The sequence below is a fragment of the Misgurnus anguillicaudatus genome, chromosome 25 (assembly GCF_027580225.2).
Source record: "Misgurnus anguillicaudatus chromosome 25, ASM2758022v2, whole genome shotgun sequence".
Classification (NCBI taxonomy): domain Eukaryota; kingdom Metazoa; phylum Chordata; class Actinopteri; order Cypriniformes; family Cobitidae; genus Misgurnus; species Misgurnus anguillicaudatus.
In genome coordinates, this window is record NC_073361.2 from 34,144,901 (window position 1) to 34,163,425 (window position 18,525).

At 38.5% G+C, this 18,525-nt stretch overlaps 1 protein-coding gene across 18 annotated transcripts in view; it reads left to right on the plus strand.

The window, feature by feature from the left end:
* epb41l3a (erythrocyte membrane protein band 4.1-like 3a) overlaps nucleotides 1–18,525 on the plus strand; it is a 50,529-nt gene that overhangs the window by 757 nt on the left and 31,247 nt on the right. For 4 of the 18 annotated variants that reach the window (XM_055182205.2, XM_073863981.1, XM_073863989.1 and 1 more), the window contains exons 1-13: nucleotides 3,727–3,826; nucleotides 6,760–6,899; nucleotides 6,973–7,134; nucleotides 7,393–7,497; nucleotides 7,610–7,652; nucleotides 7,740–7,815; nucleotides 7,944–8,162; nucleotides 8,243–8,330; nucleotides 10,538–10,582; nucleotides 12,483–12,635; nucleotides 12,721–12,818; nucleotides 12,978–13,153; nucleotides 14,775–14,822. In XM_055182205.2, coding sequence (XP_055038180.2) covers nucleotides 6,771–6,899; nucleotides 6,973–7,134; nucleotides 7,393–7,497; nucleotides 7,610–7,652; nucleotides 7,740–7,815; nucleotides 7,944–8,162; nucleotides 8,243–8,330; nucleotides 10,538–10,582; nucleotides 12,483–12,635; nucleotides 12,721–12,818; nucleotides 12,978–13,153; nucleotides 14,775–14,822 — 1,342 coding nt within the window. In that variant the 5' untranslated portion in view covers nucleotides 3,727–3,826; nucleotides 6,760–6,770. Of the gene's footprint in view, nucleotides 1–3,726; nucleotides 3,827–4,578; nucleotides 4,730–6,759; nucleotides 6,900–6,972; nucleotides 7,135–7,392; nucleotides 7,498–7,609; nucleotides 7,653–7,739; nucleotides 7,816–7,943; nucleotides 8,163–8,242; nucleotides 8,331–10,537; nucleotides 10,583–12,482; nucleotides 12,636–12,720; nucleotides 12,819–12,977; nucleotides 13,154–14,774; nucleotides 14,823–18,525 lie in introns of those variants that run through there. The other 14 variants (XM_073863993.1, XM_073863994.1, XM_073863982.1 and 11 more) reach the window with 9 other exon arrangements.

The following is an 18,525-nucleotide window of genomic DNA, read 5'->3' on the forward strand; positions in this document are numbered from 1 at the left end:
TGTAATTATTGATGATCTGATGACTCACAAGCAGTGTTTGGACTTCTAACAAAAACCTTCACACAAAAAACATATACAAAACACACTTCCTCCCTCAATATACAGCACATGATGGAGAGAGAGAGAGAGAGAGAGAGAGAGAGAGAGAGAGAGAGAGAGAGAGAGAGAGAGAGATGTTTGGAAAAGAGAGAGATGGATTGATGGATGGATGGATAAACATCTGGACAGTTTATTTCCCGTGTGTCCTGGTTTTAACCTCTCTGTCTGTCTGTCTGTCTGTCTGTCTGTCTGTCTGTCTGTCTGTCTGTCTGTCTGTCTGAGATTTAATCTGTGTTGGATTTAAGGTCACAACTGCTGCTGGTTTACAACTCTGAGCGATTAAAAGCAGAAATCCTGCTCAGTTCAGTGGATTTGTCTTGCTGTGAGCGTGTTGTTCATCTATTATTATTATCAGACGGTTCAGTTCAGTTGCTATCACATCATAGTTTATATTTTATTCTGGTGTCCAGCTCTACAATAATCTGAGATTGAGAGTCACATCAATCCAGAGCTCCAATATTTTGGGTGTTATTGTGTCAGTGAATCTGTATCGGTTCAGATAATGTTGATATAAAAGTCAAACTACATTTTAATGTGGCTAAAATGCAGAAATATCCCTTTGCCAGGCTCCACCCCTCCTGTTTGCTTCATTTTATTGTGGATTTATTTAGACACAGATATAGACTTAAAATAAAAGATGATGGAGTATAGTACTATACTGGCTGCCCCCCCTAAAATACTGCCCTAGGCAGCTGCCCATGTCGCCCATCCCTAAATCCACCATTATACTCATCAGTGGCGGCGTTTCACAAAAACCTAGGGTATGGCAAAAATTCTTCGTACAAGAAGGCCATTCAAATAACGAATCTATGAAACCACATTATATCCCAACATATCCATATGTGTACATACTCCACCAACCTGTATAAAATCATACTATGATTGCACGGATGTACACTTACTGACAACAATACGGAAGCAATACAAATGAAAAACAAAAATAGAAATCATGGTTGTTTAAAATGCTTTTCAAATGTTGTCATTCTTAACTAAGTGCAACTCCAGCAACAGATAAACTAAAACAAGATAATATCAAAACATACTGTAACATCCCTTCACAAATCTTGTCATGACAGCCGCCAATAAACACTTATAAAAACACAATTAAGACTTTTAATGATGTGATAGAGCACACATAGTTAACCCAGCCAGCTAACCAACTAAGACTAAAACATCAAATAAAACTCTTAGTAAAACAGGGCTAAATGCAAAAACAAGTCTTACCTTTTGTCGTCGTGCAGTTTTTATTCCACAAGTCGCCATATTCAAAAACGCGCGCAAATAATTAATACAATTCACTTCGACTGCGCTACAATTTCCCAGTGTAAGAGAACATGTTTATTTATCCACAGAGAACACATCATTTTACTTCTGGAATAATGTATGCAATATGCATTGCGCGAGTGTGGGGGAGAACCGTGAGTCTGTTTGAATGTTAAAACAAAAAAAGGAGTTTACTTGCGAAAATAAAGATGATAACAACAGCGGTCATCATGAAACCTCCTGCACAATTCAAGCTGCGCTGCAAGAACGACAGGTTGATGACATCAAAGTACCGCGAGGGTGAGGCGAGAAACCATCGGAAGAGTTTGCTTTCAGACCGCTCTCGCGGCACGTTGATGTCATCCACATGTCGGTTCCTGTATTATAGCATGAAGTCGAGCACACGCGTAAATTATCCATATTAGTGATATACCAATGTTCAGAAATGTTCTACTGAAAATATTTAACATTATTTTTAATGAGCTTCATTATAGCCTGTTAATTTCTGGTGTTTTGTCTGAATGCTAGGGTATGGCAACTGCCATACCCTGCCATACGCAAACGCCGCCCCTGATACTCATCATAAACTTTCAACATGAAATAACAACTAGAAGAAATTCCACATTTGCGGTTCGCAGAGGTTTGAGTTCTTGTAAAAACTGCTCATGTTGTCTCAGAAATGGTTTGGTCGCAATCTGGTGCAAAGTCAGCCAAATGTTTTTATGTAGAGTTTTGTATTATGAATTAATGTTTTAACATTTATTTTTGGACTTGATTGGAGCTTTTATGATCTTGTCATGAGTTAGAAACATCTCTAGGGTCTTACTAATGACTGTAGTTTCTGTTGATGTACTGTGTTGAGCGCTTTTCACAACTGTTTGTCATTCCAAAGCAGCTTTACAAGAAATGAAGCACAGAAAAGCAAAGAACAACAAAAACATGGATCCCACTTTCATGATCTTCAGATCTTTGTTCTTCTGATCATCTCAGTCTCTCTGTGTGTCCTCTAGATTTAGATACAGCAGCAGATACTGTATGTACATTGAAATGGGTCATTGTGAATGTGAGTAGTTCAGCACAGTCAAGCAATTTGCGCTATGCTGGCCAGACCAAAGTAGGCGGAGTTTTTAAAACTTTCAGCGGGAGTTCTAAACGTTCATTTCACGTAACTTAAGCCACCTACCTACAATAAGCTATGCCTGACTTAAAACACACATGACATGCTAACTTGAATTGATATGTTTTTCCATGACACAGCTTTTCTTCCGACGACGTCTCTATAGGAGCGTAAACCTGTATTATACAGCTCTGGGAATTCTAGTTGTTCTCCATTTTGCTTTTTGTGCTTGTTTGGATGCACTGTTTCTATTGGCCGTGTGGGTAATCGTCACAGAGCACAGCGCAAAAGATTAAATATTTTGAACTCTGACCGCAGCATGAGCACAAAGCAGTGTGAGCACAAGCCATTGAAATGAATGGGTTTCATAGCGCACACCGCGTCCTGTGTGAAAGCTGCATTAGACATCAAGTGCACAGGTCAGGTAAACTAGATAGTAGACTAATGTATAAAGGATTAAAGTATGTAGCTATAGCACTCATATCCCTACAACATACTAACTGAATAACACTGAATATAACTTGTTGGGTCACACTTTATTTTATGGCATCACTGTTACAGTCTAATTATACTTTTAAGTACTAAGTAATAATCATTAACAACATGTACTTACTATAGGGTTGGGGTTAGGATTATGTAACTATGCATACTTAACTGTTATTACTATAATAATTACATGTAGCATTAACAGCAGTTTAACAAAATAATGTGTTACCAGCAACAAATCAATTACAACCTAACTATAGTCAGGGGTAAAATTGTGATTTATAGTAATCTGACGATAGTAATTATTTTATATTGTTATAGTAATTGTATTGACTAGCTGCTGCTGACCTAAGATCAGCATAGGGAATCTGAAGATATGTTGCTGATATGTTGTACCTTTTCTTGTTTTCTGAGTTTTTTGTGCTATTTTATGCCTTTAAGATAATTAGTCAAAAAGGTTATATGATGACTTCTAACTCCCTTTTCTGAAAGTTTGATCAATTGTGCATGATGACATGTGCAACAAATATACATGGTTGACAGACTTATAGATTTGCATCATTTAATGTAAATTCAGACACAGACCCAGCTTCAAAGCTGAAACTGATCAAATCCTATCAGAGATCCATCATGTCACCGAAACACACCAGTGGCTTTGCTGCTGCTGATATTTATTCATTTACTGTGCGCGCGCTGTCCGATGTCAGGAGTGTGTGTGTGTGTGTGTGTGTGTGTGTATCCGCGCGCTCGGTGCAGTATCAGGTGCTCGTGTCGTGTGTGTGTGTGTCTCTGTGTGTGTGTGTGTGTCTGCAGTCAGTCAGTCGGTCAGCGCTCCGGGGAGCAGCAGCAGCATCACAGCCGGTAAACACACCGGGTTTTCTGCCTACAGCTATATGTGTGTATGTCTGTGTGTGTTTGTGTGTGTAGTATTTGCACAGGTGTGATTGACAACATGACAACATCAAGCTGTACGCGACTGGGTGCGCGCGCGTATACTTGATCGTTAATACCGTGCACATGTATGTGTGTGTGATTCAGGAGTCTGTATGTAAGAACTTGTTTTATTTGGCATAAGTCAATGTTTTACTGCTGTGGGTCATGGTGTCACGCGCGCTGCAGACATACAGACCATAAAGACGCGGAACATTAAACATGTTTACACGCGCATTACTTCTCGTCGGGTTCGTTGTGTTGTATAAACATCAGATATTTGGATGGACTGATGTGTTGTTTCTGCACGGCGAGACTTAATAAAGTTCGTCGGTACCGGTTAGCGGTTCTGCAATGCGGTGGGTGTGGTTTTCCGCGTGCTTGCGGCCGTGGTGTCATACGCGCTACGTCATACTTCAGTGACGTGATGACTGGACGCACTGGGTGGAACATGTGCGCTGCTGGTTTTGTCTAGTCACCGTTAAGAGATTAAACAGGTCCAAGAGTAAAATATGAAAAACAAACACCGACTAATGAAGGTCAATTTATTAATATATTATCATCACAAACAGCATTTTTATAGCTGAAGTGTTTGTTTTGTTCAATATTTTATGATGCAGAATCATGGGCGGTAACACTAAAGTGACTGTAGATGTCTGATAATCTGATCATCATCAGCTCTTCAGATGTCCTTCATTTAGGAGATCAGTCTCCTGAGATCAGACTAAAGATGTCTATTTCTGTATGAGATTCATTGTGGAAATGAGAGCAGAGCTTCATCTTGACCTGGATTTCTCCTTTCTTCTATGTTGGTTGTTTAGTTTTTGTTCATTTGTGAGTCTCTCCATCATCATCATCATCACAAACACTACACTATCATTACTGTACTGTATGTGTTTTCAGACATTTCACTTCTGAATCAATCTCATTATTAGTCCTGGTTCTCATTCGATTATTAGTCTCTTTTATGGGCTGTACAACAAATACCATCATGAAGAATAAAATACAGTTTACATAACAAATAATCTTTAAGCATTGCATTACATTGATGTGCACTGCAGTCATAAAAAGTCACAGTGCAGAAATACACAGAATTTGTCTTTGGGTTTATTATTATTATTTTTTTGATCATCAGATGATTTAATCTGCTCAGATGATTTCTGTTAGACAGAACTGCTGCTGGTCATTGCTGTACGTTCACATCTGTCTGTGTGTGTTTGTGTATTGATGTACAGTAAATGTTTAAAGACACATGATCGTATCAGAGCAGCTGATTGGCTGAGAGCTCATAGCGTGTCATCAGCAGAGGATATAACAGAAGGACTAAAAGAACCCTTCAGACAGAGACAAAAGAACAGAAAAACCTGACAGTTTCATCATTCAGTTTTCATCTCATTACATGAAGAAGGAGATTATCCGTTTTTTTTATATTAATGTCTGCAGATGGTTTATTGGATTGATTTTTCTCTATTAAAATAAAATTAAGGGTGTGTCATATTGAAGGGCTTCAGCCAATAGACCTCAGATGACATCATAACACTGAAGTGTTGTTGGTCAGTTTAGATATCATTTATAATTGATGATTAGTTGTCCTGGGTGAAGTAAATCTGTATTTCTGCCAAATGTGCTGACAATGCATTATACAATAGTTACTGCAGTTATAAAACATCACTACAAGATCAGACAGATCCTAAAAATATTCTATATACTGACATCTATATACTGTAGTTATATAATCTGTGGTATTTTGAAAGGGATGCATGCTGTCTGACACAAACACACACACACACACACACACACACACACACACACACACACACACACAGACACACACACACACACACACACACACACACACACACACACACACACACACACACACAGACACACACACACACACACACACACACACACACACACACACATTAAAGGACAAGTTGGGTATTTTACACTTAAAGCCCTGTTTTCAGATTGTTTATGATGAAATAGAACGGTTTTGACTGAAATTTGGACATATGATGCTGGCCCGAGAATTTTCGGGTGTTTCTTGTATCACCTCCCACTTCTACAATGGCTGTATAGGTGCACTGGAACAATACTTCCTAAAATGCATTAAACTTTCATCTACAAAGACGTGAAACTCAGCGAGTGGTCAGGGGTGTTTACTGATGTGCTCATTCAAAAATCGCTGCAAAAGATGCTTTCCAACAGCTGTTTTAGCATTCGTTGTAAACTTGTGGACCTATTTTTCCAAACGCCTCACACCCGTACATTCTTCCGCTTAGAGCTTGAATAATAGACACTCCAGCCCAGTTGGTGGCGATAATCCGTCTTTGCCAATTGCAAGAATACAAACAACGTTCATGGCGCGGAGTAATACCGTACCTCACAGCACATCTAATACAAGTCAATGGAGTTGGACAAAACCTACGATAAAACCTGTTGGAAAGCACCTTCTGCAGCGACCCCTGCGTGAGCACATCAGTGAACACCCCCGACCACTCGGTGACTTTCACGTCTTTGTAGATGAAAGTTTAATGAATTTTAGGAAGGATTGTTCCAGTGCACCTATACAGCTATTGTAGAAGTGGGAGGTGATACAACAAACACCCGAAAATTCTCGGGCCAGTATCATATGTCCAAATTTCAGCCAAAACCGCTCCACCTCATCACAAACAATCCGAAAACAGGGCTTTAAGTGTAAAATACCCAACTTGTCCTTTAATGTGTGATGTGTTGCTTATATAGAATTAAACATCAAATGTTGTTGTTATATTAAATCCATAAGCTTATTAAACAAATCCTCCTCTCTTCCTTCACGTAAGGTTGTTTTGATCTGGTTATAGTTACTTTGTGTTTTCTAGTTTGATCTGAAATGACGACAGAACCAGAGACCAAACCAGAGCAACAGGGGGCCAGCGCAGCTCCGCCCCAAACGGCTCCGCCCATCGACAACGAGCTTCCTCCTGCGGCTGCACACAGCACACCTGTCAGAAAAGATCAGGTAAGACATCCTCTTGTGATCGTACGCTTCCAGTAAGCTTCTGTGTGTTTAGTGATTCTTTACATTTTTTCAGGCTGGAGAGCGAGACGCTGGCGGGAAAGCTGATCAGCAGCCATCCGAGGACGACCGCACCTCACACTGGTCCAAATCTCCAGTGAAGGTCACCAGAAGACCCAGAAACATGCAGTGTAAGATCACGCTGCTGGATGGATCTGACTACACCTGTGTGGTGGAGGTAAGTTATCATCTCACTCATCTAAACGAGTTCACCTGTTGTGTTTATACTGTGTGTATGTTTGTGTGTGTTGTCTTGTGTTGTCTTGTGTCTAACCCTAACGCTGATTCATTCTGAATTGTCTGCCAAATGCATAAATGTTTATGTGTTGGGGAAGTTATAATCCCCTACAGATAACTAGTTACTTCCCTGCAAAAGGTTTAAATCTGCATGTTTGTGTTTGGTTGTTTAGTGAAGTTAAGTTTTTTCTCTTTACAGAAGCGTGATAAAGGTCAGGTGCTCTTTGAGAAAGTCTGTGAACATCTCAACCTACTGGAGAAAGATTATTTTGGGATTACATACAGAGATGTTGAAAACCAGAAGGTAGATCACAAATAAATACACACACATACATGACACATAATATAAACATACAATACAGATGTGTGATGAAGTTTAGTGTGTCATGATGAATAATCTGTTTGTTTGGTTTCAGAACTGGTTGGATCCATCAAAAGACATTAAGAAACAGATCAGAGGTACAATCGTCAGATCAACAGCATCTCTTTAGTTTATATGCATGCGTGTGTTTTATAATAGATATGAGATCTCAGGTTTCTCTACAGGCGTCGCTTGGAATTTCTTCTTCAATGTGAAGTTTTATCCTCCTGAACCTGCACTGCTGTCTGAAGACATCACCAGGTTACAATCTTTCACTTCATCATCATCATCAGAGACAATAACAACACAACAGAGAGATCATGAATCTTCATCATATGAGTAAAGTGAGAGAGTATAAGTGAGTGAGTGTCTCTCGTCCTCTGTTTCAGATATTACCTGTGTTTACAGCTGAGGGATGACATCATGTCAGGACGTTTGCCCTGTTCGTTTGCCACACATACGGTTCTCGGGTCATACACGGTTCAGTCCGAGCTGGGCGATTACGACCCAGATGAATACGGGACCGATTACATCAGCGAGTTTCGTTTTGCACCTCAACAGACCAAAGAGATGGAGGAGAAGATCACAGACCTACACAAGACCTACAAGTAAAATATCTTTTTAAAAAACAACTCTACTTTATAAAACCTTTCATGATTTCATCCCATCATCTCTCTCTCTCTCTCAGAGGAATGACCCCAGCAGAAGCTGAAATGCATTTTTTGGAGAATGTAAAGAAACTCTCAATGTATGGAGTCGACCTTCATCATGCAAAGGTACAACTGAACACACGCACACACCATACTGAATCTCACAGCATGATGGAGTTTGTCAGTCTGATCACAGATCAGTTCTAATCAGTCCTGGTTTTGTATGTCAGGTTTATGCTGTAACTGCACACATCAGTGTTGTGTGTTGTGTGTTTATTCTTGTCATTGTTCTGTTGTCGTTCAGTCGGAGTGTGAATCAGATGATTTACTTCAGCAGGTGAACACAATCATCCTTCATACAGATCAAAGTCAGACTTAACGTAGAAACCCTGATTTAAAATAAATGTTATTTAGGAAACCATAATGTAACTCACCTTATAGGCAGAAATTGTAAAACCAAATTTTGCATTCAGATTTTCTGAACATCAGTTTGTTGTGGATTTGGCGCTTATGCAGATAAATTTGCTGGTAATTTTAGTGGTTAGATGAAATAGATGTGAAAATTATAATCAAACCACAAATCATTATAATCAAATTTTTAAATCAGTTTATATTTTTGCTTGTTTTCAGTGAAAGTTGAATCCTTAGCTTTATTGTGCTGTAAAATATCAGAGATTATTATCTGTCTAATCTAATTTTTCTAGTTGGCAAATTGTTATTGTCTTGTTTAAAGAATGAATCATAGCAAGATTTCGGGTTTGAAAACAATCTTCAGATACAGTGGCAAGAAAAGGTTTGTGAACCTTTTGGAATTTCATAGTTTTCTGAATAAAATGTGATCTGATTTTCATCTAAGTCAAGAGTATTGACAAACCAAAAACTTTATAGTGCTTTATAGTGCACTTTGAACTCCTTCCTTCTGTCGTCTGATTGGTCTGATTGCTCTTTTGCATGGACTTTTGGGTTGGTAAAGTGCGCGAAGCCTGGGACAGGGTCTTTGACTGATAAAACCCCTCAAACTTTTAAAGTTTGCTCAACACAAGAAGATCACGCTTACGTAAGCCATGCCTCGCCAAAAAGAGCTTTCAGAGGAGCTACAAATGGAGATGCTTTGGGACTCTTGCTACTTTACCAAGAAGTGGACACCCAGTCAAAATGACACCAAGAGCACACAAAGACTCATCAATGAGGTAAAGAAACAACCCTGAATGACAGACAAAGATTTAAAGGCATCATTGGAGCCTTTTTACATCTTTGTTCATGAGTCTACAATACATAAACACTGAACAAGCAGTGGATCCACGTCAGGACACCATGAATGAAGCCGCTGCTTACTAAAAAACAACATTGCTGCACACCTGAAGTTTGCAAAAGAGCAGATTGACACTCCACAGACAGCGATATTGAAAAAATGTTTTGTGGACTGATGAAACTAAGATTGAACTAGTTGGTAAAAAAAAACACACAGCGCAACATCTGCGTAGAAAGAGCAACGCATATCATCATGAAAACATCATCCCAACTGTAAAGTATGATGGAGGAAACATCATGATCAGGGCCTGTTTTGCTCCATCAGGGCCTGGCCATCATTGAGGGCAAGATGAATTCCCAAATATATCAGACGATTCTTCAGGATAATAAAGCTGAATCTGTGTAGAAGACGGGTGATGCAACAGAACAACGACCCAAAACACAGAAGCAAGTCCACAACAGAATGGCTTCAGAAAAACTAAATCTGCCTTTTGGAGTCAGAGCCCAGACCTCAACACAATAGAGATGCTATGGATTGATTTGAAGAAGGGCCAAACACATAATGACAGAGATAAAGCACTTCTGCCAGGAAGAATGGACTAAAATTCCTTCTCAATGATGTACAGATCTGATCCACAACTACAGGAAGCGTCTGGTCGAGGTTATTGCTGCCGGTCAATCAGTTATTAATGCTAAGGGTTCACTTACTTTTCCACTGCCATTTTGAATGTTGAATGAGTGTATAAGACATGAAAGATCAGAATTTTTTGTGTAATTATTTCAAGACACATGTTTGTCAATACCCTTGACTTAGATGAAGGTCAGATCACATTTTATGACAAATTTATTCTGAAAATCATGAAATTCCAAAAGGTTCACACACTTTTTCTTGCCACTGTATTCATTTGAAGTGAGTCTTCAGTTCTGTTGCTGTAAAATGTTCAGATGTGAAGATTCAGTGATGAAACTCGCCTGTTCATCATCTTTATGAGAATGAAACACAATGAAGCTCTGGATGAAAGTGTCCGTCACGTTCGTTTAGATGAGTGGTTTTCTTTCTCCTTCTCTTACTGATGGTCTAGTTGATAGGACGATTCTTTCACTGCTTCTCTCCAGCTAAAGGAGAGGTAAGCTTGCATTTGTGTATCTGTGTGTCTTTCACTGTCTGTGTGTTAATGCTATATTTGTGCATGGTTTTGGGCCGAAGTCAATGTTTTCTACCTTCAGATTCTTTTCAGAAACCTCTTCCTGTTTCATGTCATAAAGTAAACCTCTGATTAGACCCTGTTCACCATTAACACCTGTGGGTCCAGATCTGCCCTTATCAAAGAAATATGAGTTTCCTGTAGACAGCATTAATATTAAACAAAGATCTTCTGATCTCAGTAATCTCACGCGTGTCTCCTCGAGTTTAAAGAGATATCTCAGTTATGTCTCAATCTGTGCTCAGATTTGATTTAGGGACTTCAATATGAATCAGGATCAAATAGGATCAAATTTATTTAAAGCTCAACAGTCGACTTATTTATGTCTGGAATAGATTTTATTTCTCCTAAATAGTTTTAGCTGACGCAAAGTTAGCACAATTATATTTTTCTCTTGGTGTTGAAAGCATCTAGAAAACTTTATCAATAATCCATCACAGCAGATGTGCTAACGTTACCCTCCAGTTATGTGAATTATGTCCATTTTTCCCACAGTCCCTTGTGATTTTTGTATAATGTGATGTATTTAGATCTGTTTTAATAGAATATTAGTGAACCACATGAACTTTATTACTACAGTGCCCTCCACTAATATTGGCATCCTTGGTAAATATGAGCAATGACGGAAATGTCTTTATTGTTTAACCTTTTGATCTTTTGCTCAACAATTTTAAACCACTTCTGGTATTTATTGCCAAAAAACTTGTTTGTTTTGGTTTCATCTGACCATAAAACCCGATCCAGTTGTTTCCGGCCAACTGTAGACACTTGAGTTTGTTTCTAGATGAGAGAAGAGTTTTTTTAAAAACCCTTTCTAAGCTATTTGTGTTGATGAAGGTGATGTCGGATTGTAGTTTTGTAGACTTTCTGAATCCAAGACCCGATGAACTTTTTCAGTTCTCCATCTGATTCACTCAAACTCGTCCTCCTGACAGTACAAGACAGATACACGTCGCTCCTCTTCCAGGCTGATTCATAATATTCAGTCTCTTAATTATTGCTCTGATGGTGGAAATTGGCATTTTTTGTGTTTTTACTATTTTCTTACAGCCACTTCCTGTTTTATGAAACATGATAACCTTATTGCACCTCACAACTATGTTTTTTGACTAAGACTGTGTCTGAAACCGCATACTTTCATACTATAAAATAGGTGAACAGCAGTAGGAGAGGGGAGTAGTACAGTATGTCCGAATTCATAGTATTCCAAAAACAATAGGCAAAAAGTACCCGGATGACCTACTACTACCGACAAGATACCGAAGTGTTCATTCGATGGACCCTTTATCCTCTAATGGAGAAGAAGAAAATGTTATTTTATTCAAAAATGTCCAAAAGCAGCATACAGCTCTATTCTTTTTGGAAATGGTTAGTGTTACTGGAAAACATGTCGTTCAACCGTAGCAAAACGTTGCGCACGTTTGAGCTTGATGTCCTCTAGGTGTACAATAGTTTTTTTTAATCAGTGGGAATATACTCAATGGGAGCACATGTGAATTTGTAGGGGTGCCAATAATTGTGGCACACATATATTTAAGAATATTTTTTTGGGTTGTGTTTGCAATAGTTTGTTTTCAATGAGTTTTCTATAAATATTTTGAGCAAAAGATCAAAAGGGTTCACAGCTTTTTTTTGTTTAGATTTACCAGGCGTATCATTATTAGTGGAGGTCACCGTATATCTCTGCTGGAGTTTGTTTCAGACAGATCAAATGTGTTTGACCTCCACTCATGAATTAAACAATCATTTATTTAGACATCAGACGTTTGTGCATAACTCTGATTTGTTTTGAGATAATGATCCTAATCCAATCATTTCTCAGGATTCAGAAGGGGTGGAGATCATGTTAGGCGTTTGTTCCTCCGGTCTTCTCATCTATCGCGATCGACTTCGCATCAACCGCTTTGCCTGGCCGAAAGTCCTGAAGATCTCCTACAAACGCAATAACTTCTACATCAAGATCCGTCCGGGTGAGGTGAGAACATCATCACAGCGCTCTGTCTTCACAGCATGATGTGTACAGATGAATTAGAAAATAAAATGTGTGTGATCATCTTCAGTTTGAACAGTTTGAAAGCACCATCGGTTTTAAACTTCCCAACCACAGAGCGGCTAAGAGACTGTGGAAGGTTTGTGTGGAGCATCACACTTTCTTCAGGTGAGATTTAAAGACGTTTGTGGTGACACACGTTTACAGTTATCATTTGACAGATGTGCTTATTCAGAAAGCACTTACAGTGTATTCACCACGTACATCAGTGTGTGTCTGAGATTCAATCCAGTGACCATCATCCATCATTGAATTATTTGTCAACAGGTTAGTTTCACCAGAGACTCCACCCAAGAAGTTCCTCACACTCGGCTCTAAGTTTCGTTACAGCGGCAGAACCCAAGCCCAGACCCGACGAGCCAGCTCACAGATAGTCCGACCAGCACCGTACTTCGAACGTTCATCCAGCAAACGCTATACGATGTCTCGAAGCTTGGATGGAGGTTTGTTTACTTTAGTTTCTCTCTTATGATGGGATTGTATCTGAATTATTGTCTGAAATCAATCGTTCATTTATTATTCTGGTGAGGAACATTCGTCTGATGTTCTTGTGATGATCTCATTCAGTCTCATCATCAGTTATTATTGTCTCTCATGTGTGTGTTTGAGTCGGTGATTCGGTCATTAGCAGTAATGTGTGTGTGTAGCTGTAATGTTCTGGACTGAATGTGATTCAGTGTTCATGGTTCATATTATCAGATTAATATTTGTCTGTTTAGGGTTATGCACTTCATACAGAGAGACACATTTATCTCATCATTATTCATATTTTCTCATAGATCCACTGTGCTAATGTTCAGTACTTGATTACAAATAAAGCTTTTGAGATTAAACTCAAAACACATTTATTTGAAGTTTTCAATGAAAAAATTCAGAAAACCAGTTGACTTCATACAGCACATCCACTAAAATGACCTTCTCAGCAGTTATCAAGGTAAAAATCACAGTGAAAACAGCTCAGAGAAGTGAAGTTCATTATTTTTTTGTCCGCTGATGAGACACAGTTTGGTTATCTAATGCAAAGATTTGCACACATTTTTTGGGGGGTGACTATAAATGTTACTTGGGGGGCGTGCACACCAGAGTGTTTAAATGCGCTGAAAACGGTAGGCGGACGCTGACTTGCCAGCCGTTGAATGATGCACCGGTTGGTTGTTGATTTGTCCCGCCCCTCCTCAACTGTGATTGGACGACATTGACGAGCTGAGCGTTGAACATTTTTCGACTCTTGGTGCTCAGTGTGTACAAAACCCGCCAGCTGCTGGCATTTTTAAAAAGCTCAGTGGTGCCATTAGAAACAATTGAAAACATAAAGGCTTTGCTGTGCACGCTGCCATAGTGTTTTAAAGGGGACCTATTAAGCCCCTATATACAAGATGTAATAGAAGCTCAATGGGTTGAAATTAGATTCAAAATAATGAACAAATACATGCACATTTATTTATTGATGCACGTTACGATGTATTTTACTATCCACAAGCAAATGTTTTCAGATTTGAATATGTAAAATTCAGAATTTAAGGAATGTGTATCAATTTGTATAAATGGTGACATATGTGAATAACATTTTTTTATTTTGTATTCAAATATCATAATTTGCGCATGCAAAAAAGGTGATTTGTGCATTTGTTGATCAGGTGACACGCTTGAGTTTATTTCGTTCTGTTCATTTGCATTTTGAGATCCTAAAACTAAACACCTCGGCTGCATACGAGAGATTCTTGCTACTCCAGCGTGGAGAACGTGAACAACTCGCTCAGGATAGTCGTTGTGGGCGGGGCTTGGGCAGTGTGACATCATTTTTTTTTCATTTATGAGATCGTTCATGTTTTATAGGGATAAAAAAGTGTGTGTATTTTGATCATTATGGGGTGGTTGTGCACACACCCTGCTAACACACATTTATGTTTAAACATGCAGCATATAAGAGTAAATGTGGCATAATAGGTTCACTTTAAATATAATTGTAAATGTGTTATGAGGGTTTCTTATTGTGTAGAGAGCAGATGTTTGTATAAGTGTATTTGATTAAGATGTTGTTGTGTTGTTGAATATGTTCCTCAGCTCAGCGGAGTACACCCATGAACACAGCCAATGGTACTAGACCAACAGGTAGAGAAGTTTCATCTGTACAAACCCTTACAGAACAATGAAGCTTCTAGTGACTAAAGAGCCTCCGCTGCTTTCTGCCTGTTTCATTTATCCTCAACATAACAAACTCACACTGATGTCTAGTAATGCTCAGGGTGTGTGTCTCTCTGCCTGTGTTTGTGTGCGTGTCTGTGTGTGTCTGAGCGTGTGTTCGTCTGTGTGTGTCTTTGTGCGTGTGTTTGTGTGCGTGTCTGTGTCTGAGCGTGTGTTCGTCTGTGTGTGTCTTTGTGCGTGTGTTTGTGTGTGTGTGTCTGTGTGTGTGTTTGTTTGGCTATCTTTGTGAGGACCAGCGTGAGTTTTTAACCTTTGGAGTGAGGACCTTTTTACAAAGTGAGGACATTTAGGCCGGTCCTCACTATGTTTTCACTGTAATGGCCTCCAATGGCTGTAATATAGGCTTTTCTCTAAGTTTTAAAGAGGTCCTCAGATTGATGGAAAAATGAGAGGGACCGATTTTTTTTTTTACCTTGGATACACACACGGTTTGCTCTCTATCGCCCCCTATGAATTTACAACATATTGCGCCTATAAATAGTCCTTGCGATAGCTCTAAAAAGACTGCTTTTAGGGAATTTCTTCAAATTTGTCATAAATGTTTAGGGTGCAAATTATTTGAGGAGCAGAGTTCAAAGGTCAAGGTCACTGTGACTTAACAAATCAAAATGTTGGCCATAATTGAACTTGTGAATTCAATATCTCAGGAATGCCTGAATTTCTTTAAGTCTGACACAAATGTTAAAGCTGATTAGATCTCTATATATTGATATCAAAAACAGATGAAGGGGGGTTTATTACATCTGGATACATGTCTAGTGATATTTTGAAGTTTGTGATCTTACACAACAATTTTTGGCTATATCTCAGGTCAAAGGTCAACTTCCATGTGACATCTCAATGTCTTACCAAAACCCTACATATTTTATGCATTTTTATAACCCTCTGCAAGAATAACCATATATATTATTTAAATTATATTTTATGAGTGTATTTATTAAAATCCAGTTACCTGTGTTACTACAGTAATGATGTATTAAAAATGTAAAACCATGGTGAATTTAGGTATTGCACTTTTTATCAAGGATTGCATGATCAGTATCTGAAATTTAAATGGACCTTAAAATATTACATTTATGTTACTGTATTTACACAATATGTGTAAAAATTGCACCATTCACAAACAGTACAGGTTAAAGACTACTGTACAAGTACTGTAATAACAAACACACAATAGAGAAGCATTTCTGTGAAATTATCTCTTAACAGTTAGTCTTCATGTCGATGTACAGTCAATATTAAAGTACAGACAATATTAAATAAACCGACAGTTTCGAATTCACTATGCAAAAAAGTTAACTAAACTCAGAGCATCTGCCAAAGTGGTCTGATGACATCGACAGTGTAAAATAAGAAGCACTTACATTTGAAGATACAGCAAATCACACGTCAATCATCGACGGATTTTCTTCAGTCTGTGCTGTTACAGTATAGTGCGCGCAGCGCGCGTTTATCTGACGACGAACAGGTCGCGCGCTTATACTGCCGGGTCTTCATCAATAGTACACGTGTGAAGTTTGCTTTTAGTAAATAGATGTAGTACATTCATATCCATGCCATCCAACACTCTTTATGTTCTCCGTGTTTTTATATGAGTGAAAAAAAACCGCTACAGACGGTTCAGTTTGCGCAGCGTACTGAACAATTCATTCAAACTGATTCGCGAATCAATTCAAACGTTTGGCCCATTGTTCAATACATTCGTGATAAAGAATCGACTCAAATGACTCATTTATTTGCAATACACGAAGGAATCGACTCAAATGAGTAATTAATGAGCAAATGGCCAAGAAACAATAATGAATTAAAATACAGTAACGCAGTAAAAGTACAAATTGTCCATTAAATTTACTCCAGTAAGAGTTAAAGTGAACCCTGAAAAAACGGCTAAAATTAGCATAAGCTGGTGAGCTGGTTTTAGCTCTTTGAGTAAAAAAAAAAAACATGGTTACTGTAGTAAAACCATGGTAACAACAAAATAAGTTTTGACAACCATGGATTTCAAAAACCATAGTTAAACCTACTACACTTTTACCACAATAAATCCATGGTTAATTTACATAGGCCTAATGGTTAGCTGGTTTTGCTAATGAACCATCTGGTTTACCTGTGTTTTGGTCATTTTTTAAGCTGGTTAAGCTGTACAGCTGGTCAGGTTGGAAGACCAGACCCACCAGCTTGACCAGCTTTGCCAGGCTGGATGGGCCAACTTAAAACAGCTACTGACACCTTAAACCAGCTAAAACCAGCTACCAGCTTATGCTAGTTTTAGCTGTTTTTTAGTAGGGCATTTTAAATGTACTAATAGTAAATATTTTCAGAAATCTTACTCAAGTACATGTAATGAAGTAAATGTACCGTTTCTACCCACCTCTGGTTGCATGTATACTTATTACTTAAACGCAGCTTTATGTATTAAGACATATATAGTACAGTAACAGTGGGTTAATGACTTTATATCCATATTTGTGTTGTTTCTACTACTGTGGCACACGCTGACAGTCGTGTAGTCTCTCTTGACTAAACAATGTTGTATTAGATGACTTCAAACTGAACTGTAGGTGAAATAAACCTTCATCTAAACATTTGACAGAATGACAGTAGACAGTATAGCCTATTTAATGTCTAAATCTAAGGCATCACGTGTGAAGGACATGGGCAATTCCGCAAATTCAGATAGGAAACAAAAAGGATGTGGAAATAAACTTTAAGTCTGCCTGGTTTTTGTTACTGTAATTAAAGTTTATATTAATAATTTCATTGATTCTCCAGTCTTCTTCCTCCAAGCAATTGTTTCTCAGTTTTATGGTTGATACACTTTAGCTCTGATTTGAATAATATTGTGGTTATTTATTTTGCTTGTTATCAGAAATAATCTACTGTACTGTAGATGGACTTCTATTCTATGCAGACGTTTACTGGAAGTTAAGTTTGGGCCACAAAATCCGTTTGTTTGTGTTATTGCAGCTGAAAGGTCTATAAGCGACACTTCAGGTGTGCTTACATTGTGCATGTATTGTCATCAATATATTGTTCTAGACAGATCTGACCAGCCCCAAACTTCACATGGTGGTTTTGCAGCATCCCCTGAGTGTCATACAAAGATGTCATACAAAGTCTCTAAAATAAGGAGTTTTTCTAGTTTTTATGCAGGAATATGGCCTTTATATGCATCTGTGTCTAATAGCCACAGAGATGCTCTTAAATGAACAATGTCAAGTCAAATGAGGGTTAGGCTCGGGGTCTGGTGCTACTATGATACTAAATTTCAACTTTATGTGATCTTTGACCCTTACATACAGTCACCTTCATAAATATTGGAACAGAAGCACATTTTGTGTTAGATAGTTTATAGTGCACACTCTCAGCTTTACTCAGAGGGCATTCACATCCAGATTGTCTAAATAGTTTAGGACCCTGCTAAAGGGAACAGCATACCAGCAAGACCAGCATATGTTGTGTTTTGGTGCTTATTTGCTAGTGCAGTGGTTCTTAACGTTATTCCTGGAGGCCCACTGCCCTGCACATTTTGTATGTCTCCCTTATTTAGCACACCTAATTCAAATCATCAGCTCATTGAAGAGATCTCCATGAACTGAAGTGAGTCTGT